At 49.6% G+C, this 22,379-nt stretch overlaps 1 protein-coding gene across 4 annotated transcripts; it reads left to right on the forward strand.

Moving 5' to 3' along the window:
* Nucleotides 1-232: 232 nt before the first annotated feature.
* Nucleotides 233-22,049, forward strand: ARHGAP30 (Rho GTPase activating protein 30). Of its 4 annotated transcripts, none has more exons than XM_054435480.2 (12): nt 233-674; nt 9,503-9,605; nt 12,693-12,837; nt 14,370-14,452; nt 14,603-14,710; nt 15,667-15,794; nt 16,256-16,427; nt 16,510-16,613; nt 16,689-16,766; nt 17,291-17,692; nt 19,309-19,574; nt 19,664-22,049. In XM_054435480.2, exons 1-12 carry the CDS (start codon nt 578-580, stop codon nt 21,278-21,280), a joined length of 3,303 nt encoding a protein of 1,100 aa, XP_054291455.1. In that variant the 5' UTR covers nt 233-577; the 3' UTR covers nt 21,281-22,049. The 4 variants fall into 4 exon arrangements, with proteins under 4 accessions (XP_054291455.1, XP_054291465.1, XP_054291481.1 ...); XM_054435490.2 differs by having other exon boundaries at nt 301-674; nt 12,697-12,837; XM_054435506.1 differs by lacking the exon at nt 9,503-9,605 and having other exon boundaries at nt 594-674.
* Nucleotides 22,050-22,379: the final 330 nt, after the last annotated feature.

Genomic DNA, 22,379 nt, shown 5'->3' on the forward strand with positions numbered 1-22,379 from the left:
GTGAGTGTGCTTTTTACAGCCCTGTGTCAACTTGCTCCCAGGCAAGCCCCAGGTCTCTACCTTGGACCCAAGAATTCTGGTCTCTAAGGGAGTCAGTCACCTGCTCACACCCCAGACACCATCACCCCACCCCAGGGCTCTGACATCACCTCCCCTGACCAATGAACGAAGTCCAAGCAATGGGTGAGGATGTGAATGTCAGCTACCTCCCCCACCCTAGGCCCTGTGGTTGCAAAGATGCTCTAACAGGAAGTGGGTTAAGGAGCTGCACTGCTTCCTGCCCCCTAAAGCTGCGCGGGGCGAGGAGGGCGAGTGCCAGGCTGGGCCACGAGACACAGGACACAATTTCTTGCCAGGGTCCTGGTAGCTTCCTCTTCAACAGCCACTTCCGTGTGGCCGGGGCCCCAGGGGCAGGAGCTGCTGCCCGTTGCCCAGGCCACCCTCCACCCCCAATTGGGAGCCCTGCCCCCCTGGGGCCGGGCCAAGCCCAGCAGCTGGCTGGGATCCCATGGGGGACTGGTAGGGCACAGGTCTTGGGGGACAGAGGTGACCGGGCCAGTGCCCTGGGGCTCTGGCCATGAAGTCTCGGCAGAAAGGAAAGAAGAAGGGCGGTGCGAAGGAGCGGGTTTTTGGGTGCGACTTGCAGGAGCACCTGCAGCACTCAGGCCAGGAGGGTAAGGAGGCCGGCTCAGCTTCTGCGGGGTGGGTGGGGAGGCACTGGGCATCTGCAGCCCGATCCAGCCTGAAGGGCAAAAGCAGTTTCCAGTGCTCCTGGGGAAGGGGCAGTGGCCTGGGGTCACCATTCAAGAGAACTGTAAGTGGGCAAGACAGGAAATGTGGCTCAGTGAAGAAGGCAGGGCGGCTCCCTTGTGTAACTTTCTGGGGATGGGGTGGCTGAGGGGATGAGAATGTGAGTACCCAGGTAGCAGTGAGGGGGAGGATGGAGAGACTGGAAACCAAGGAGGAGTGGATGAAACAGCGGGCAGGTGACTGGGAACAGGAGAGGGAGGGTGAGGCGACAGGGTCAGGAGAGGAGTGGCTGAAGGGGAAATGATTATCCTTAGGTCTGAATGAAAGGAGACAGGGAAATGGCCCCAGAAGGGTCTCAAGATGGCCCTTGAGGCGGGTGGTTTCCTGGCTGGAGAACACCCAAGGACAAGGTCATGGGCTCTGTTCCCACTGCAGCCTTGCTGGGCCGCAAGGGAGGATGTGGGGCTGGAAACAGCCTCTGCCCCCAGTCTTTGTGATTCTCTTGTTCTCCCTGTGCAAAAGAGAAACAGGTTCAAAGTCGGGGGCAAGGGGAGAAGTGGCTGAAATGGGGAAGAATGAAAGAGAGGGTGTGAGGCCTGGCTTGAAGCTGGAGGTGGAGGGTGCAAAGGAGGGTGGGTGTGGAGCTGTCTGTGGAGCTCACCCAGCTCCCTCCCTGGATTACCTTAGAGTGGGCTTTGAAGCCAGAAGGACCAGGGACAATATCTGGTTCACAACAGGGCCTGGCATGGAGCAGCCACTCAAAATAATTTCTTGATTCAATTTGAAATTGAACCCAGGTATCCTGGCTGCCCAGCCCAGCTTGTTTTTGGCACTTCAAGCTCCTCCTAGAGAAGGGCATAATTCTTTCCCCACTCCACCCCATTCCACCCCACCCCAATCTGTCATTTCCTCTTTGTCCCCTCCTCTGCTCTGGGCTGTGGTGCTTGCAGCGGAGGGAGGGTGATGGTGGTTCCCAGATCATTTCCTGCTCTTAGCCCCGCCCCTGCATCCCCAGACACCTCCTTCCCCTTTTCTCCTCCAGTGAGACGACCCCTATCTCCATTGCCCTTTGTTAAGGGAAAGCCCAGACCCCAAGGAAGAGTGTTAAACAGTTGAAGCGAGCTTATTTGAGCCTTCCTCTTCTCACTGGGCAGAGTGGAGGTGGCACAGCTATCAGTGCAGGGCTTACTCCTTTCTAAAGGACTCCTCTCAAAAGCTATGATTCTTAGCCAATGACCATGAGATTTAATTGGGGATGATGTTCTCCTCCCAGCTCAATGCAAACCCTCAGTTCAGCCTTTCCTGGTACTGCCCTTTCCTGTGGTCAACCAACCAACCCTATCTTGAAACACTGAACCCATAGCCAGCCCAGACCCTGCTCCTAGAACCCTCCCGGCCTCTTCCTGCATTCCTAGCAGGGAAGGGGCACGCTCTCTAGAGGGGACAGACATCTGATTGCTGAATCCTGATCCTAGGTGAATCCCAGAGCAGGAGACCAAAACCTCTCCTGAACCCAAGGGTGGGTTGATCTTGGGCACCAGAGTAGCAGTGGTGGCTCCTTCCCTATCCCTCAGGTCTTCCTGGTACAGAGAGGTGGAAAGTGGAAGGAAGGACCGAGAGAGGCTGGTGATGGTTCCTCTCTTTAATCCAACATCCACCAAAAAAAATGAAAGCAGAGAGATCTGTGTTTTTGGTTAATTTATCCTCCCTGATCACGTTGGTCTCCCCCAACCTCACAACCTTGCTCCATCTCAGCCCTGTCTCCAGCTCTTTGCCCCCACATGGGTCTCTTCCTTCCCTAAGCCCTGTATGTACTGAATTCTTTCTTTTCTTAATCTTTGATAGATTGTTCAGATTTCCTTCTTTCTTTCTTTCTTTTTTTTTTTGAGATGGAGTCTTGCTCTGTCCTAGGCTGGAGTGTAGTGGCGTGATCTCGGCTCACTGCAACCTCCGCCTCCCAGGTTCAAGCAGTTCTCCTGCCTCAGCCTCCAGAGTAGCTGGGATTACAGGCAGGCACCACCACACCCAGCTAATTTTTGTATTTTTAGTAGAGACAGGGTTTCACCATGTTGGCCAGGCTGGTCTCGAACACTGACCTCATGATCCACCCGCTTCGGCCTCCCAAAGTGCTGGGATTACAGGCGTGAGCCACTGCGCCTGGCCAATTGTTCAGGTTTCTAATTCTCAGGTCCCTAAGCTTTGGGTCTTCCTCCCTGACCCTACTCTCATTTCCTCGATGTCTCCATCCCTTTGACTTCGTCCCTCCAATCCTGTCTGTAGCTTTTATCTCTGACCTCATCTCTCTGATCTCTATCTCCCTAACTCCCCATCTCTGTGACCCTGTTTTCTCTTCCCCTATCTCCTTGACCCAGTTCTTCTATGGCTGTGACTCCTTAGGCTTTTGAGTGTCCTCTTTAAAGGACTCTAGAGGTTCTAAATCAGCAGAGAAGGATAGGATAGAGAAGACCTGGTTTGGATGCTGCTCATGTGACAAAAACCTGGTGGTTTAGGTGACAGCAGACTATTTATGAGTCAAAAGAGTTGGCTTAGCATTAGGCACCCAAGAGTACAGCAGCAGCTCCAACAAGGAGGGGCCTATCTCTGCATTCAATGCTGGGAACCTGAGGTCAGTAGGATCCTAGAAAATGGGAGTAGGTACTGAAAGGATGGATGGTGAACTGTAGGACTGAGACTAAGACGAGGCAAGAGACATGACTAGGGTGCAAAATTTAAGGAAGCGCTCACTTTCAGTGTTGTACAATTGCCCTAGGTGCCTTTTTTTTTTTTTTTTTTTTGAGATGCAGTCTTGCTCTGTCACCCAGGCTGGAGTGCATCACAACCATCTTGGCTCATTGCAACCTCAACCTTCAGGGTTCAAGCAATTCTCCCTGCCTCAGCCTCCCGAGTAGCTGGGACTACAAGCACGCACCACCACGCCTGGCTAATTTTTGTACTTTTTAGTGGAGACGGGGTTTTGCCATGTTGGCCAGGCTAGTCTTGAACTCCTGAGCTCAGGTGATCCACTCGCCTCGGCCTCCCACAGTGCTGGGATTACAGGTGTGAGCCACCACGCCAGGCCCCTAGGTGCCTCATTCTCAAGGAGGTACTCAAGACCATGCATGGGCATGGTTGGCATCTGCATGGCCCTGAGAATAAGTGCTTCCTTAAATTTTGCACACTAGATGCTTCCCTAATCCCACCCAACTCCTGGCTGTGGTGTGCAGGAGGATGAAGGGTCTGGAAGCCAGGTTGTATGAGAAGAGTTGAAAGATTGTGATTGGCTGGGCATGGTGGTTCACGCCTGTAATCCCAGCACTTTGGGATGCCAAGGCGGGTGGATCACTTAAGGTCAGGAGTTCGAGGCCAGCCTGTCCAACATGGTGAGATTCCATCTCTACTAAAAATACAAAAATTAGCTGGGCATGGTGGTGTGTGCCTGTAATCCCAGCTACTCAGGAGGCTGAGGCTGCAGTGAGCCAAGACTGCACCACTGCACTCCAGCCTGGGCAACAAAGTGAGACTCTGTCTCAGATAAATAAATAAATAAATAAATAAATAAATAAGGGGCCGGGTGCAGTGGCTCACGCCTGTAATCCCAACACTTTGGGAAGCCGAGGTGGGCAGATCACCTGAGGTCGGGAGTTTGAGACCAGCCTGACCAACATGGAGAAACTCTGTCTCTACTAGAAATATAAAAATTAGCCAGAGAGAGTGGTGGGTGCCTGTAATCCCAGCTACTTGGGAGGCTCAGGCAGGAGAATCTCTTGAATCCGGGAGGCAGAGGTTGCAGTGAACCGAGATCGCGCCATTGCACTCTCCAGCCTGGGCAACAAGAGTGAAACTCCGTCTCAAAAAAAAAAAAAAAAAAAAAAAAAAAAGAAAAAGAAACAAAAAAGAAAAAAGAAAAAGGAAAGATTGGGGTTGATGAATTTATTGATTATTTTCTTCATTCCATATTTCTGTCATACTTTATTCAACAAAGAGCTTGGAATGACTTTCAAAACCTAAAACTTTACAAAAAATTAGAATAAATGATTGAAGGAATTGGGTTGAAGGAAAAACAAGAGGAAGAGAAAGATCAGCACCCAGAAATGCATATTACATGGTTCTATATGGTTCTTAGAGGTGGGCTCTGAGCTTCCTAGTGGTTAAAGAGGTAAACATAGGCCAGGCCCAGTGGCTCACGCCTGTAATCCCAGCACTTTGGGAGGCCGAGGCAGGCGGATCACTTGTGGTCAGGAGTTCGAGACCAGCCTGGCCAACATGGTGAGACCCCATCCCTACTAAAAAACACAAAAATTAGCAGGGCATGGTGGCGCGCACCTGTAGTTCTGGCTACTCAGGAGGCTGAGGCACCAGAACTGCTTGAACGCACCCCAACTCAAAATAAATAAATAAATAAACATAATCAAGTGCAAGACTCATGGGCCCATAAGGAAAAAAAGTTAGATGGTTTAGGAGAACCACAGCTTTTTCCCCCTTCCCTTCCCTTCTTCCCTTCCCTTCCTTTCCTTTTCTCTTCCTTCCCTCCCTCTCTCCTCCCTCCCTCCCTTCCTTCCTCTCTCTTTTCTCTTTTCTCTCCTTCCTCTCCTTCTTTCTTTCTTTCTCTTTCTTTCTTTCTTTCTCTTTCTTTCTTTCTCTTTCTTTCTCTCTTTCTTTCTTTCTTTCTTTCTTTCTTTCTTTCTTTCTTTCTTTCTTTCTTTTCCTTTCTTTCTTTCTTGTCTTACTCTGTTGCTGAGGCTGGTGTGCAATGGTGCCGTCATCACTCACTGCAGCCTCAAAGTCCTGGGCTCAAGCAATCTCCTGCTTTAGCCTCCTAACTAGCTGGGACTAGAAGTGTGAGCCACCACGCCCTGCTAATTTTTTATTTTTTGTAGAGATGAGGTCTTGCTATGTTACCCAGGCTGTTCTTGAACTCCTGACCTCAAGTGATCCACCTGCCTTGACCTCCCAAACTGTTGGGATTACAGGCATGAGCTGCCATGCCAAACACAGCTTTTTCTGACACTGATATGTGAGACGAATTTCTCTGATGAGTCCTAGTTAATAGGACCCAGTGTTCTGTCATTGGCAATATTCTCTGTTAAATCTCCAAGGGATGTTATTGATTCTCATAATTGATTAATTCACTGAGTCATTTCACAAACATTCATTGAGCACCTGCTCTGTTTCAACATTGTGCCAGATGCTGGGAGGATGTTATTATATGTCAGGAGATATAAATACAAAATAATCACAACAAACTGCAAGAAGTGGTATAATACAAACATGAATGGCCGGGTGCGGTGGCTCACGCCTGTAATCCCAGCACTTTGGGAGGCTGAGGTGGGCAGATCACCTGAGGTCTGGACTTCGAGACAGCCTGACCAACGTGGGGAAACCCCGTCTCTACTAAAAATACAAAATTAGCCAGGCATTGTGGCACATGCCTGTAATCACAGCTGCTAGGGAGGCTGAGGCAGGAGAATCGCTGGAACCTGAGAGGCGGAGGTTGTGGTGAGCCGAGATCGTGCCACTGCACTCCAGCCTGGGCAACAAGAGCGAAACTCCATCTCAAAAAAAAAAAAAAGAAAAAAGAAAAAAGAACAAAGACTGTGGTGAATTATAATATAGATATAAGAAAAAGGTTTGGAATTGGAGGTTATATTTAAGATGTGCTTTTTTTTTTTTTTTTTTTTTTTTTTGAGATAGAGTCTCATTCTGTCCCCCAGGCTTGAGTGCAGTGGTGCAATCTCAGCTCACTGCAACAACTACCTCCCAGGTTCAAGCAATTCTTGAACCTACTTGGCCTCAGCCACCCAAGTAGCTGGGACTACAGACACATGCCACCACACCAGACTAATTTTTGTATTTTTAGTAGAGACGGGGTTTTGCCATGTTGGCCAGGCTGGTCTCAAACTCTAAATCTGCCCACCTCGGCCTACCAAAGTGCTGGGATTACAGGTATGAGCCACCGCACCTGGCCTAAGATGTGTTTTAAGGAATGCATAGAAGTTCACCAGGCAGAGTCAGAGGGAGGGTAATTCCAGGCAAGGGAATAATATGAGTGATGGTACCAAGGCTTGTTAATGGACTAGCAAAGGGCTGCATCATAGGATTTATCAAAGAATTTTCTGGAGCTGTGGCTGAAATGGTGTCTGGACCTGGTTTGTGAAGGGTCTTATATACCAGGTTGAGGAGTTTATGTTTTATTTTGTATTTGTAAGGTAAGCAATGGGGATTAACGTGGGGCAGAGTGGGGTGTATACGAGGCAAAGGATCTAAAGTAGGGAAGTGCTTTGGAAAGATAGCTACATGGCCTTGTGGAGATGTGTTTCAATACATGGTTTTTTGTTGTTGTTGTTGTTGTTGTTTTTAAAGACTGAGTCTTGCTCCGTCATTAAAGCTGGAGTACAGTGGCACAATCTTGGCTCATTGCAACCTCCACCTCCCGGGTTCAAGCAATTCTCCTGCCTCAGCCTCCCAAGTAGCTGGAATTATAGGCATGCGCTGCCACGCCCAGCTAATTTTTGTATTTTTAGTAGAGACGGGGTTTCACCATGTTGGCCAGGCTGGTCTCAAACTCCTGACCTCAGATGATCCACCTGCTTTGGCCTCCCAAAGTGCTGGGATTACAGGCGTGAGCCACCGCGCCTGGCCGTTTTTGAGGATCTATCGTGTATGAGACACCATGTCAGATAATATAAGGAATACCAAGATGGATCACACTTAGATTTTGTCCTTAAAAAGCTACAGTCTAGTAACAGGAGGGGGCCCAGGGTTGGGAAAGATAGTACAGGTTTTTGCACTCTTGATTTGAGTCCTGGCTCTAGCTGGGTGCTGCTGGGCACTCGGTACTTCTTTGACCCTCAGTTTTCTTATCTGTAAAATGGGGACTAGAATATCTCATTGTTAAAGTTTTTTTTCAGATATTCTTGTATTTGATTGCCAAAGGTCTGTCATTCAGAATATCTAATTTTTAAGATTAAATGATAGAACATATATAAAGCAGGTCAGGCGCGGTGGCTCACACCTGTAATCCCAGCACTTTGGGAGGCTCACCTGAGGTCAGGAGTATGAGACCAGCCTGGCCAACATGGTGAAACCCCGTCTCTACTAAAAATACAAAAATTAGCTGGGCGTGGTGGCGCGTGTCTGTAATTCCAGCTACTTGGGAGGCTGAGGCAGGAAAATTGCTTGAACCCCGGAGGTGGAGGTTGCAGTGAGCCAAGATTGTGCCACTGCACTCCAGTCTGGGAAACAGAGTGAGACTCCATCACAAAAAAACAAACAAACAGAACCCAACAACAACAAAGAACTAATAGCCATGAGCTTTCTTACCAGAGGGTGTACTTCAAAATAATCCCCAACAGTCCTGTTCCATTTGGGTTGGGACAACTAATGTTCCTTCACCTTATGTAGAGTGTTAAGTAAATGCACTTTTAAGATAAGTCCTTGGCCAGGCTCAGTGGCTCACGCCTGTAATCCCAGCACTTTGGGAGGCCGAGGCGGGCGAAATATGAGGTCAGGAGTTCAAGACCAGCCTGGCCAACATGGTGAAACTCCGTCTCTACTAAAAATACAAAAAAATTAGCTGTAGACTTAGTGGCGGGCGTCTGTAATTCCAGCTACTCGAGAGGCTGAGGCAGGAGACTCGCTTGAACCCCGGGAGGCAGAGGTTGCAGTAAGCAAAGATTGCACCACTGCACTCCAGCCTGGGCAACAGAGTGAGACTCCGTCTCAAAAAAAAAAAAAAAAGTCCTTGACTCTGCCTCCTCTACAACCAGATTGTTGCCCCTTTAAAAATAACTAGTAATTTCAGACAAGTTTCAAGTTTCTTTCTTTTCTTTTCTTTTCTTTCTTTCTTTTTTTTTTTTTTGAGATGGAGTTTCCCTCTTGTTACCCAGATTAGAGTGCAGTGGCGTGATCTCAGCTCACTGAAACCTCCACCTCTCGGTTCAAGTGATTTTCCTGCCTCAGCCTCCCAAGTAGCTGGGATTACAGGCATTTGCCACCATGCCCAGGTAGTTTTTGTAGTTTTTAGTAGAGATAGGGTTTCACCATGTTGGTCAGGCTGGTCTCAAACTCCTGACCTCAGGGGATTCACCCACCTCAGCCTCCCAAAGTGTTGGGATTACAGGCATGAGACACCGCACCTGGCCCAAGAGAGACAAATTTCTTTCTTTCTTTCTTTTTTTTTTTTGAGACAGGGTCTCACTCTGTCACCTAGCAGGCCAGAGTGTGGCTTCCTGCAGCCCTTGCCTCCTGGGCTCAGGTGATCCTCCCATCTCAGCCTCCTGAGTAGCTGAAACTACAGGCATGCACCACCACACCCCATTTGTGTTTGTATTTTTTGTAGAGACAGAGTTTCAGCATGTTACTCAGTCTGGTCTTGAACTCCTGGGCTCAAGCAATTCACCCGCCTTGGCCTCCCAAGACGCTGGCTTACAGGGGTGAGCCACTGCACCCAGCCTGACAAATTTCACTTTAACAAAGGCAGAACTTTCTAACAAAGAGCTGATTGGGTAGTTTGGAGAGGCAGTGAGCTCCCAGGACCTTTAGGACCCACTAAGCAGAGATACTGTAGAGGGGTTGGCAGGTTGAAGCTGAAGATGATCTGTAAGAATCTTTCTGACAAGTTTTTATTCCATGAGCTTTGCTCGTGGTCTCCCCAAATTCCCTTCTCTGAGAAATTCCATTTCTCAGACCCAGTGCAGTCTCTGACCACCCAGATCCTCTGATTTCTGTGTCTCTGCCCCGTCTGTGTCCCCAGTGCCCCAGGTGCTAAAGAGCTGTGCAGAATTTGTGGAGGAGTATGGAGTGGTGGATGGGATCTACCGCCTCTCAGGGGTCTCCTCCAACATCCAGAAGCTTCGGTGAGTCAAACAGAGTGGGAGGGCTCTGTGACCAGGAGGCCAGGGAGGCAGAAGGTCATAGTAAGAGTTGCTGAGGACAGCAGAGATGGAGAGTGAGAGGCAGTGGGGAGAAGGAAACACAGATACTAGGTAAGGTCCTAGGGAGGTGCTCTAACAACTCCTCAGGGAAGGTGGAGACCATGGTCCCTCCCCAAACTTAGCACACACACACACAAACTCCACTCTCACATACACCATTCCCACACACACACCCGGCTTAAAAAAAAAAAAAAAACTTGGGCCAGGCGCGGTGGCTCATGCCTGTAATCTCAGCACTCTGGGAGGCTGAAGTGGGTGGATCACCTGAGGTCAGGAGTTCAAGACCAGCCTGGCCAATGTGGTGAAACCCCGTCTCTATAAAAATACAAAAATTAGCTGGGTGTGGTGGCACACACCTGTAATCCCAGCTACTTAGGAGGCTGAGGCAGGAGAATTGCTCCAACTCAGGAGGCAGAGGTTGCAGTGAGCCAAGATTGTGCCACTGCACTCCAGCCTGGGTGACAGAGTGAGACTCTGTTTCAAAACAAAACACAAAAAACTTAGATATAATTTACATGTCAAAAAATTCACCATTAAAAAATGTATAATTCCATTGTTTTTAGTGTATTCACATACTATTCACATAGTATATTTACTTTAGATAGTGACGAAGTACAATAATCATCATGATCTAATTCCAGGACATTTCTTTTTTTTTTTTTTTTTTTTTTTTTTTGAGATAGAGTCTCACTCTGTTGCCCAGGCTGGAGTGCAGTGGTGTAATCTTGGCTCATTGCAACCTCTGCCTCCTGGGTTCAAGTGATTCTCCTGCCTCGGCCTCCTGAGTAGCTGGGACTACAGATGCACACCACCATGCCTGGCTAATTTTTGTATTTTTAGTAGAAGTGGGGTTTCACTATGTTGGCCAGGCTGGTCTTAATATTTTTTTTTCAATTTTTTTTTTTTTTTTTGAGATGGAGTCTCCCTCTGTTGCCCAGGCTGCAGTGCAGTGTTGCGATCTTGGCTGACTGCAGCCTCTCTGCCTCCTGTGTTCAAGTGATTCTCCTGCCTCAGCCTCCCGAGTAGCTGGGACTACAGGCATGCACCATCACACCCAGCTAATTTTTGTATCTTTAGTAGAGACGGGGTTTCACTATGTTAGCCAGGCTGCTCTTGAACTCCTGACCTCAAGTGATCTGCCTGCCTTAGTCTCTCAAAGTGTTGGGATTACAGGCATGAGCCACCGCACCCTGGCCTGTGTATTTATTTATTTATTTATTTATTTTTTGGGATGGAGTCTTGCTCTGCTGCCCAGGCTGTAGTGCAGTGGCGTGATCTCAGCTCACTGCAGCCTCTGACTCCTAGGTTCAAGCAGTTCTCCTGCCTCAGCCTCCAGAGTAGCTGGGATTACAGGCACATGTCACCACGTCCGGTTAATTTTTTTTTTTTTTTGAGATGGAGTTTCACTCTTGTTGCCCAGGCTAGAGTGCAATGGCACAATCTTGGCTCACCACAACCTCCACCTTGCGGGTTCAAGCGATTTTTCTGCCTCAGCCTCCTGAGTAGCTGGGATTACAGGCGAGTGCCACCATGCCTGGCTAATTTTGTATTTTTAGTAGAGATGGGCTTTCTCCATGTTAGTCAGGCTGGTCTTGAACTCTCGACCTCAGGTGATCTGCCTGCCTTGGCCTCCCGAAGTGCTGGGATTACAGGTGTGAGCCACCACGCCCAGCCCACAGTTTTGTATTTTTAGTGGAGACAGGGTTTCACCATGTTGGTCAGGCTGGTCTCGAACTCCAGACCTCAGGTGATCCACCTGGCTCAGCCTCCCAACGTGTTGGGATTACAGGCATGAGCCACTGTGCCCGGCCTACCTTTTTTATTATAGCCATCCCTGTAAATGTAAACTGATATTTCAATGTGATTTATATTTGAGTTACTTTTGTTCTTTTTCTTTTCTTTTTTTGAGACTGGGTCTCACTCTGTCACCTAAGCTAGAGTGCAGTGGCATGGTCATGGCTCACTGCAGCCTCTACCTCCTAGGCTCAAGCGATCCTCCTACCTCAGCCTTCTGAGTAGTGAGGATTACAGGCATAAGCCACCTCCCCTGGCCTATATTTGCATTTCTGTAATAGGTAATGATGTTGAACATCTTTTCCTGTGCTTATTGTCTACTTGCATATCTTCTTTGGAGCAATACCAATGTTTATTCAAATGCTTTGCCCATTTTTTCCCTCTTTCCTATGGTGCTGACTTTGCCTGTTTAAAAATTTGGCTTATTTGTTTAGCCGGGCATGGTGGTGGGTGCCTGTAGTCCCAGCTACTCAGGAGGCTGAGGCAGGAGAATCGCTTGAACCTGGGAGGCGGAGGCTGCAGTGAGCAGAGATCGTGCCACTGCATGCCAGTCTGGGCGACAGAGTGAGACTCTGTCTCAAAAAAAAAAATTAGCTTATTTGTCTTTCTAGTCATTGAATTACAAGAGTTCTTTATATGTTTGGAATACTAGACCCTCAATCAGATATATTGTTTGCAAACATTACTGCCATTTTGTGGGTTGTCTTCACTTTTTTAATGGTGACTTTTGGCTACAAATCTTTTTAATTTTGATGTTCAATGTATCCATTTCTTTGTTTGCTTGTGCTTTTAGTATCATATCTAAGAAACTGTTGCCTAATCCTAGAACATAAAGATTTACACTTACCTTTCTTTCTAAAAGTTATACCCATCCATTTTTACACGTACCCAGTGGCACAGATTTAGGACCATACCCTATTGACTCTTACATACCCTTGTATTGCTACACATATCTACAGCTACATCCCTAACATATCCCTGTTCATGCATAGATCCACTTACCTGTACCTGTACCCATCCTCACATTCACATCTACATGTCAACATATGCAATACCTTATACTTACTGGCTTATATGTGTACATGTCCCAACATTCTCCTTCCAAGTCCCACACATGTTGACCCATGACCATGCCGGGACCCATCTCTATAGTGACCTACCTCTCCCCACATCACCCCAACCCCTACCACTCCTGACCACACTGCGCCTCCCCAGGCAGGAATTTGAGTCAGAGCGGAAGCCAGACCTGCGTCGGGATGTTTACCTCCAAGACATTCACTGCGTCTCCTCCCTGTGCAAGGCCTATTTCAGAGAACTGCCGGATCCCCTGCTCACTTACCGGCTCTATGACAAGTTTGCCGTGAGTTGAGAGGCGGAGGGGTGGAAGACAGGGCTCAGGGGTGGACAGTCTGATTTTGACATCCCAGGTGTGCCACATACCAGCCAGAGTCCTAGCGATCCTGAATGACAGAGACCACAGAAAAACTTACTGGGGAAAAGACCCCCCTCCCCAAATCTCCTAGCCCCTACTACCTTTGTCCTCCCTCATCCCTTTTCTCTTCACTCTCCCTCTGCTATGTCCTTCTTTCTCCTAAGGCCTGCAGATTGCACACAGCACAGTGGTGAGACTTGGGGAGGTAGAGGTCAGATTGTTGTAGCTGGAAGAGCCTTGGAAAGCACACGTAGACCAGAGCTTCCCTACACTTAAGAGAATGAGAATACTTTTTAGAAGTAAAATTTTTTCAAGGATGCCTCTCCATTCACTCTAATTATGTGTTGAACATCTTTGGTATTTTATTTTATTTTATATTTTAAGATGGAGTCTCACTCTGTCGCCCAGGCTGAAGTATAGTGGTGCAATCTCGGCTCACTGCAACCTCCGCCTCCCAGGTTCAAGTGATTCTCCTGCCTCAGCCTCCCCAGTAGCTGGAGAGCCCGCCACAATGCCTGGCTAATTTTTTGTATTTTTGGTAGAGACAGGGTTTCACCATGTTGGCCAGGCTGGTCTTGAATCCCTGACCTCAAGTGATTCGCCCACCTCAGCCTCCCAAAGTGTTGGGATTACAGGCATGAGCCCCTGCGCCCAGCCTGTTTTTTGTTTTTTGAGAAAGGGTCTCCTTCGGTCACCCAGGCTGGAGTGCAGTGGTGTGATCACAGCTCACTGCAATCTCAATCTCCCAGGCTCAAGTGATCCTCCTACCTCAGCCTCCTGAGTAGATGGGACTACAGGCGTGCACCACCACGCCTGGCTGATTTTTAAAATTTTTAGTAGAGACAAGGTCTTGCTGTGTTGCCCAGGCTGGTCTCAAGCTCCTAAGCTTAACAAATCCTCCCAACTCAGCTCCCAAAGTGCTAGGGTTACAGGTGTGAGCCACTGTGCCCAGCCTGAACATCTTTTAAATGCGAAAACACATGAAAAATATGCTATTTTGAATTGAGTAACACTTTAAAAATAAGTTGCACTGTATTGAGCACAACAGCACTGAGAGACCCTAAATCCTAGCAGCACCCTGCTCAGTCCACACCGGCTAGGTTGGGGTGGGGGACAGCTTTCCTGGACACACTGAAATAATTCTGTGGTCCCTGGGGCACCCACAAGGTGGCACCACTGAAGTATCCCAGTACCAGAGCTCTATAGATGGAGGATGGTAAGACAGCGAGTTGCCAACTTCACAAAAGCTATTAAGTGGCATAACCAAAATTCAGCTGCCATCTTCATGGACCCCAAATTCTGAGCTCTCTCTACCAAGTCAGTGCACTGCAGATGATGTAGGATGGGGTAGCACAGAGTCCAGTGCACATTGTTCCTGAGAACTTGGTTAGGAGCTCTGGGGAGTAAGCAGGGGCATTGCTGGGTCACTGATTCCTGCTTCTTGCACTCTTCTCAATCAGGAGGCTGTAGCAGTGCAATTGGAACCTGAGCGCTTGGTCAAGATCCTAGAGGTGCTTCGAGAACTCCCTGTCCCAAACTACAGGTATGTGGCACTCCATATCTGCCCAGCAACCTGAGACAACTCATTCACTCGCTGCCTGGAGCCTTAACTGGGTCCTATTGGATCCCAGGTCCCAGCCCTAATGCCTGCCCCGGGCATTCCCTGCGTGATCCCTGCCCCTGCTTTCTGCAGGACCCTGGAGTTCCTCATGAGGCACCTGGTGCACATGGCCTCGTTCAGTGCCCAGACCAACATGCATGCTCGCAACCTGGCCATCGTGTGGGCTCCCAACCTGCTGAGGTAGGTGCCTGTGTGAGCAGTGTATGGGGATCCTGTGAGACACTGGCCTCTGGGAGGCTGCTCCCAGGATGAGGTGTGACTGTGTGGGTACACTGGAGAAGGGTGTGGCGCTCACGAAGCCCAGTGAGCAAAGAAGGTTCAACATCATGTTGGGTCGGATGGGCCCCATCCATTTTAGTCCCTTCTCTGCGATCAAATAAAGTCCCTAAAAGGCAGGACTTTTGTGTTTTCCTACAGTGTGTCACTGAGCTCAGGGACTGGAACATAATAGTTCCATGTCAATTTTTTTTGTTTGTTTTTGAGACAGAGTCTTGCTCTGTTGCCCAGGCTGGAGAGCAGCGGCGCGATCTCAACTCACTGCAAACTCCGCTTCCTGGGTTCAAGTGATTCTCGTGCCTCGGCCTCCTGAGTAGCTGGGATTACAGGCATGAGCCACCATGCCTGGCTAATTTTCGTATTTTTAGTAGACAGAAGGGGTTTCACCATGTTGGTCAGGCTGATCTTGAACTCTTGACCTCAGGTGATCCACCCACCTCCTCCCTGTGCAAGTGCTAGGATTACAGGTGTGAGCCACTGTGTCCGGCCTCATGCCAAATGTTTGTTGAGCAAAACGTCTTGCAGTCTGTTGGCTGCGCTCACTGTGCATATCACTCACTGTGGTCCAAGACAGACTATGAGAAGTCCTGTAATTCATTATAAAATTCATTATAAACTAGACACCCTGGTGTGCAAAGGGAATAGAGATTAATCCTGAGGAGGGTGTCCAAGAAGGCTTCCTTCCTGGAAGTCTTCAAGTGGCATTTGAGAATTGGAAGAATTATGCATACAATTTAAGAGGTAGAGATGGGGTTAAGGTCATTCGAGAGAGAGAGAGAGAGAATAAGGTATTTTCAGGGAGAATCTGGATTGGGAAGTTTGGTGGGGCTGAGGGGGAGAATAATTCCACATCTCCACAGGTCTAAGGACATAGAGGCCTCAGGCTTCAATGGGACAGCGGCCTTCATGGAGGTGCGGGTACAATCCATCGTCGTGGAGTTCATCCTCACACACGTGGACCAGCTCTTTGCGGGTGCTGCCCTCTCTGGTCAGTGTCCTTCCTGCCCTCCACATATCCCACTGTTTGGGGAGTCAAGTTAGTTACAGAGAGCCTTGAAGATCACCTAGTTCAGTTGAGTCTCATACACGGATGTTGGTAGTGGCCACATGGAGAGAACCCTGGGGAAATAATTGTGCAGTCAGGACTTCAGAAGACCTCTTCTGCTGTCAGTCCAGGGCATGGCTTGACCTCTGAGTCACCATCCTGGCTCCCAAGGCTAGTGATGGCTCATACCCACCCCCAGCCCACCAGGCCAGCGTCGTGGGATCTCCCAGCCCTCTTTGTCCATGAGGGCACTCTTTTGAGGTGATGGACATGGAGGCACTGTCTTCAGGGGCTTCTGAATGTATCCCTAACCTTGTAGTTGGCATTGGGTGATGAAAGATTGGGTGCCTGAGGTCTCTCTCTTAGCTCTGTTCCTGGCTGGCCAATTCCTTTTCTTTTCCCAGGTGGTGAGGTGGAGAGTGGATGGCGATCACTTCCAGGGACCCGGGCATCAGGCAGCCCCGAGGACCTTATGCCCAGGCCACTGCCTTATCACCTGCCTAGCATACTTCAGGCTGGCGATGGACCCCCACAGATGCGGCCCTACCATACTATCATTGAGATTGCCGAGCACAAGTAAGGCCTCCTTCCTGGGCCTTCCTCCCCTGCACTGACCATCATGTTCCAACCTCCAATTATGCCCCTCCATTCTTTGTAGGCGGAAGGGGTCTTTGAAGGTCAGGAAGTGGAGGTCTATCTTCAATTTAGGTCGCTCTGGCCATGAGACTAAGCGTAAACTTCCACGGGGGGCTGAAGACAGGGGTAAGTCTGGGGAGATGGGGGGAGCTCTGCTGAGGGTGCACAAGGCCCTGGCTGTACCCACATCCCTTCTTACAGAGGATAAATCCAACAAGGGGACACTGCGGCCAGCCAAAAGCATGGACTCACTGAGTGCTGCAGCTGGGGCCAGTGATGGTGAGTATAGGGGTGCATTTCTGTGTGTATGTGTGTGTGCTATGTGACCAGCATGGGCTTGTGTGTGTGTGTGTACATGCAGCCAACTGTGTTCAATAATTTCAAAAAATATTTAATGAGTGCCTATTATATACCAGCCACATTGTAAGTGTAGCTGAATGCTACGGTGAGTTCATTGTCTAATCTATGAGTTTGTTGATGAGTGTTCGTATGGGAAGGGACAGCATGGGTATGTGGTGATGGTGGTGGTGGTGGTGGTGGTGGTGATGGTGACAATGGCCAGTGACTGTATCTGCAGGGAAGGAAGGGAGTTCCCTAGGTATGTGAAGGTGAGTTGATCTTTGACCTACTGGCTGAGTGAAAAGTTTGCAGTAGTGATCAAAAGAAGCTGGGCCTGGTGCCTTCCAGGCTATCGTTGCTTTCAGGCCTGAGAAAGCAGAGAGCATTCTCCAGAGCCTTCTTGAGATGTCTAGGCCCCTTGGAGCTTAGGCCATTGCCTACCTGGCCCTCTTTTTCCTCCACAGAGCCAGAGGGGCTGGTGGGGCCCAGCAGCCCCCGGCCAAGCCCATTGCTGCCTGAGAGCTTGGAGAACGATTCTATAGAGGCAGCAGAGGGTGAACAGGAGCCTGAGGCAGAAGCATTGGGTGGCACAAACTCTGAACCAGGCACACCACGAGCTGGGCGGTCAGCCATCCGGGCTGGGGGCAGCAGCCGTGCAGAGCGCTGTGCTGGTGTCCACATCTCAGACCCCTACAATGTCAACCTCCCGCTACACATCACCTCTATCCTCAATGTGCCCCCGAACATCATCTCTAACGTTTCCTTGGCCAGGCTCACCCGTGGCCTTGAGTGCCCTGCTCTACAGCACCGGCCAAGCCCTGCCTCTGGCCCTGGCCCTGGCCCTGGCCTCGGCCCTGGCCCCCCAGGTGAGGACCCATTGATTGACCAAGACTGGGAAAAGGGACTAGAACTCCAGGCTGAAGCTCTGATGCTGGAAGATCCACCCTAGGAAGGGCAGAGGCCTCAGCCCTTGGGCTTTGGGGTGGTTACCTTCAGCTGCCTCCCTAGATTCAGGATTAGGGAAATCCAGTAATATTATCAGGCTATGTGAAATCTATGGAGAGGAGATCTCTAGCAGCCTTCAGAACACTGATGTACCCAAGAATAGGGGCCTGTGTCAGAAACATATAGCAGGGATTACTAAGGACAAATGTGGGAATATATAATAGATGGATGGGTAACAATAATAGTAACATCAATACTATCAGCTAACATTTATCAAGAGTTTATTAAGTACCGGCTGGGCGCCGTGGCTCATGCCTATAATCCCAGCACTTTGGGAGGCCTAGGCGGGCGGATCACCTGAGGTCAGGAGTTCAAGACCAGCCTGCCCAACATGGCGAAACCCCATCTCTACTAAAAATGCAAAAAATTGGCCAGGTGTGGTGGCAGGTGCCTGCGGTCCCAGCTCCTTGGGAGGCTGAGGCAGGAGAATCGCTTGAACTCAGGAGGCAGAGGCTGTAGTGAGCCGAGATCACGCCACTGCACTCCAGCCTGGGTGACAAGAGCAAAACTCTATCTCAAATTAAAAAAAAAAAAAAAGAGTTTATAAAGTACCAAGTGCTAGGCCAGGCACGGTGGCTCACACCTGTAATCCCAACACTTTGGGAGGCTGAGGAGGGTGGATCACTGGAGGTCAGGAGTTTCAGACCAGCCTGGTCAACATGGTGAAACCCCGTCTCTACTAAAAAAATACAAAAAAAATTAGTCAGGCGTGCCTGGTGAGGCATGCTTGTAATCCCAGAGACTCAGGAGGCTGAGGCAGGAGAATTGGTTGAACCCAGGAGGTGGAGGTTGCAGTGAGCTGAGATTGCGCCACTGCACTCCAGCCTGGGAGACATAGCAAAGACTCTGTCTCAAAAAAAAAAAAAAAAAGGTCTAAGTGCTGTGATTGCAGCAATTAGCTTGTTTCATTTTCTCATAATCTTATGACATAGGTATTGTTAGCCTTATGTTACAGCAGTGGAAACTGAGACTTAGGTTAATCAATTTGCAATTGATTTAGGTAGAAGTAGCAGAGCTAGGATCTGATCCTTGCTCTGACTCCAGTTCCTGAAGTGTCACTCATGAGAAGTCCTGAGGCAGGATAGGATAGTGGGTAAGAACATGGGCTATAGAGTTAAGTAGACTTGGGTTCAAATTTTGGCTGTACTGCTTATTTGTTACATGACCTTAGACAAATTGCTTAATCTCTCTGAGCCTCAGTTTCCTCACATGTAAAATGAGGACAGTACCCCACAAAATAGTTTGGAGGAAAAAATGACAATGCATTGTAAAATGTATAGCACAGTGCTTGGCACCTGGTAGGGTCTCAGTTAAGGTAGCAAGCCAATAACTAGGGACATTGGTCTGAAAGGATCAGTCATGCAGAGTAGCAATGCTGGGAGTCCTGGGCCCCTGCTATATCAATGCTAGGAGGACTCACACTGAAAAGGGTCAGGGCTTGACCTTTGTATTCCTGGGACTACTTCTCCCCCAACAGATGAAAAGTTGGAAGCAAGTCCAGCCTCAAGTCCCCTGGCAGACTCAGGCCCAGACGACTTGGCTCCTGCCCTGGAGGACTCCCTGTCCCAGGAGGTGCAGGACTCCTTCTCCTTCCTAGAGGACTCAAGCAGCTCAGAACCTGAGTGGGTGGGGGCAGAGGATGGGGAGGTGGCCCAGGCAGAAGCAGCAGGAGCAGCCTTCTCCCCTGGGGAGGACGACCCTGGGATGGGCTACCTGGAAGAGCTCCTGGGAGTTGGGCCTCAGGTAAGGAGAGCCGTGCTGGGTTTGGGGGTGGCATGGAGTCAAGGGTGGACAGGGCCTCCTGGTCCTGAGTCACAATGCTGTGCCTACAGGTGGAGGAGTTCTCTGTGGAGCCACCCCTGGATGACCTGTCTCTGGATGAGGCACAGTTTGTCTTGGCCCCCAGCTGCTGTTCCCTGGACTCCGCTGGCCCCAGGCCTGAAGTTGAGGAGGAAAATGGGGAGGAAGTTTTCCTGAGTGCCTATGATGACCTAAGTCCCCTTCTGGGACCTAAACCCCCAATCTGGGAGGGTTCAGGGAGTCTGGAGGGAGAGGCGGCAGGATGTGGAAGGCAGGCTCTGGGACAGTCTAGGGAAGAGCAGGCATGCTGGGAAGTTGGGGAGGACAAGCAAGCTGAGCCTGGAGGCAGGCTAGACATCAGGGAAGAGGGAGAGGGAAGTCCAGAGACCAAGGTGGAGGCTGGAAAGGCCAGTGAGGATAGAGGGGAGGCTGGGGGAAGCCAAGAGACAAAAGTCAGTTTGAGAGAAGGGAGTAGGGAAGAGACAGAGGCCAAGGAAGAGAAGTCCAAAGGTCAGAAGAAGGCTGACAGTATGGAGGCTAAAGATGTGGAGGAATCAGGAGGAGAGGAGTATACAGACAAGAAGGAAAAAGAAATTGAGAGAGAAGAGGCTGAACAAAGAGAGGAAGCCCAGGTAGCTGGAAGGGACCTAGAGCAAGGGGCCCAGGAAGATCAAGTTGCTGAGGAGAAATGGGAAGTTGTACACAAACAAGAGGCCGAGGGAGTCAGCCAGGATGAGGACAAAGGACAGAGGGAGAAGGGGTACCATGATGCAAGAAAAGACCAAGGAGATGGTGAAGACAGCAGAAGCCCAGAAGCAGCAACTGAAGGAGGAGCAGGGGAGGTCAGCCAGGAACGGGAGAGTGGGGATGGAGAGGCTGAGGGAGACCAGAGGGCTGGAGGGGACTATTTAGAAGAGGACACCCTCTCTGAAGGTTCAGGTGTAGAGTCCCTGGAGGTTGACTGTGCCAAAGAGGGCAATCCTCACTCTTCTGAGATGGAAGAGGTAGCCCCACAGCCACCCCAGCCAGAGGAGATGGAGCCTGAGGGGCAGCCCAGTCCAGACGGCTGTCTATGCCCCTGTTCCCTTGGCTTGGGTGGCGTGGGCATGCGTCTAGCTTCCACTCTGGTTCAGGTCCAACAGGTCCGCTCTGTACCTGTGGTGCCCCCAAAGCCACAGTTTGCCAAGATGCCCAGTGCAATGTGTAGCAAGATTCATGTGGCACCTGCAAATCCAAGCCCGAGGCCTGGCCGGCTTGATGGGACTCCTGGAGAAAGGGCTTGGGGGTCCCGAGCTTCTCGATCCTCTTGGAGGAATGGGGGTAGTCTTTCCTTTGATGCTGCTGTGGCCCTAGCCCGGGACCGCCAAAGGACTGAGGCTCAAGGAGTTCGGCGAACCCAGACCTGTACTGAGGGTGGGGATTACTGCCTCATCCCCAGAACCTCCCCTTGTAGTATGATCTCTGCCCATTCTCCTCGGCCTCTTAGCTGCCTGGAGCTCCCATCTGAAGGTGCAGAAGGGTCTGGATCCCGGAGTCGTCTTAGTCTGCCCCCCAGAGAACCCCAGGTTTCTGATCCCCTGTTGTCCTCTCAGCGCAGCTCATATGCATTTGAAACACAGGCTAACCCTGGGAAAGGTGAGGGACTGTGATTAGGACCACAGCCCTGGGCAAAGGGGACCAGTAAGTTGTCTTGAATCTCCATGGTTCCTGACTAGCTGTCTCTTCTGCAGCATGAGCAGCTGTAGTGCCCAACTCTATAGGCTTTGGCTCTCCAGCTTCTCTGTTTGACTGTGGGAGGCACTGCCTTGGTTGGTTTACCTGAACTTGTCTCAGACACAAAGCACTTATCTCTTAGGAGATTCCCAAGAAAGTCAACAAGATCTTGTTACCAGGGAGTGGGTCATTGGCCAAAGGCAACATAAGGTAGGCAGAAAACTTAAAAGAGTTTGTTAAAGTGAAGACTGGAGAAATTCCTCCCTTCCTCTGAGCTGTGAATCTCTCTTCATCAAAGCCAAAGGTAGAGACAGGGAGGACAGGGCCAGGTTAGGGCCTTCCACATACAAACACTTCTAGAGTTGCCCATTCCTGTTATGTTCTTGGACCCTTAGATACCTCCTATCCCTTTTAAATCCAGATTAAGAGAAACATCCAGGAAGAGCTCTTTGAAGCCCTCAGTATTTGTTGGAGGGACTGGACTCCTCTCCAGCTCCCCACCCTCTGCCTCCAATCACCATGTGCAAGAGAGGTCCTGTATAGATCTCTCTGGGCTCTCCTTTTTCCTTTAGAATAACTTCTTCCTATTTCAGGAAAGGGAAATGGTGTCACTCAGGCCCTGGGACTGCTTCTCCAGACAGGCTGGGGCCACAGGTCCCACTCTAGTGAAGGTCAATGTCTCAGAATAAAAGCTGTATTTTTACACATAGTGTGGAGTCTCATTATTCTTATTAAAGTCTTCGGTGATAGGTATTATATCTTCACATATTTGGCAAAACATTCTTTTTCTTCTTGTTGTTTGGGTGCTCTTCCTCAGTTGTTGTCATGGAGACTAGTGGCTAGAAACTAGAGCTAGGTTCATGGTGGTCAGGAAATAAGGAAGAGAAACTTATATTTACATAATGCTCATTATGTGCCAGGAACTGGACTAAGTATCCTGTGCTCATAAAATCTATGTCCTTGATTTTATTTAATCCACATAATTCTGGAAGGTTGGTGCTAGCATCTCTAGTTCATAGATGAAGAAACTAAGGC

The sequence above is a fragment of the Pongo pygmaeus genome, chromosome 1, assembly GCF_028885625.2.
Source record: "Pongo pygmaeus isolate AG05252 chromosome 1, NHGRI_mPonPyg2-v2.0_pri, whole genome shotgun sequence".
NCBI classification, from domain to species: Eukaryota; Metazoa; Chordata; class Mammalia; order Primates; family Hominidae; genus Pongo; species Pongo pygmaeus.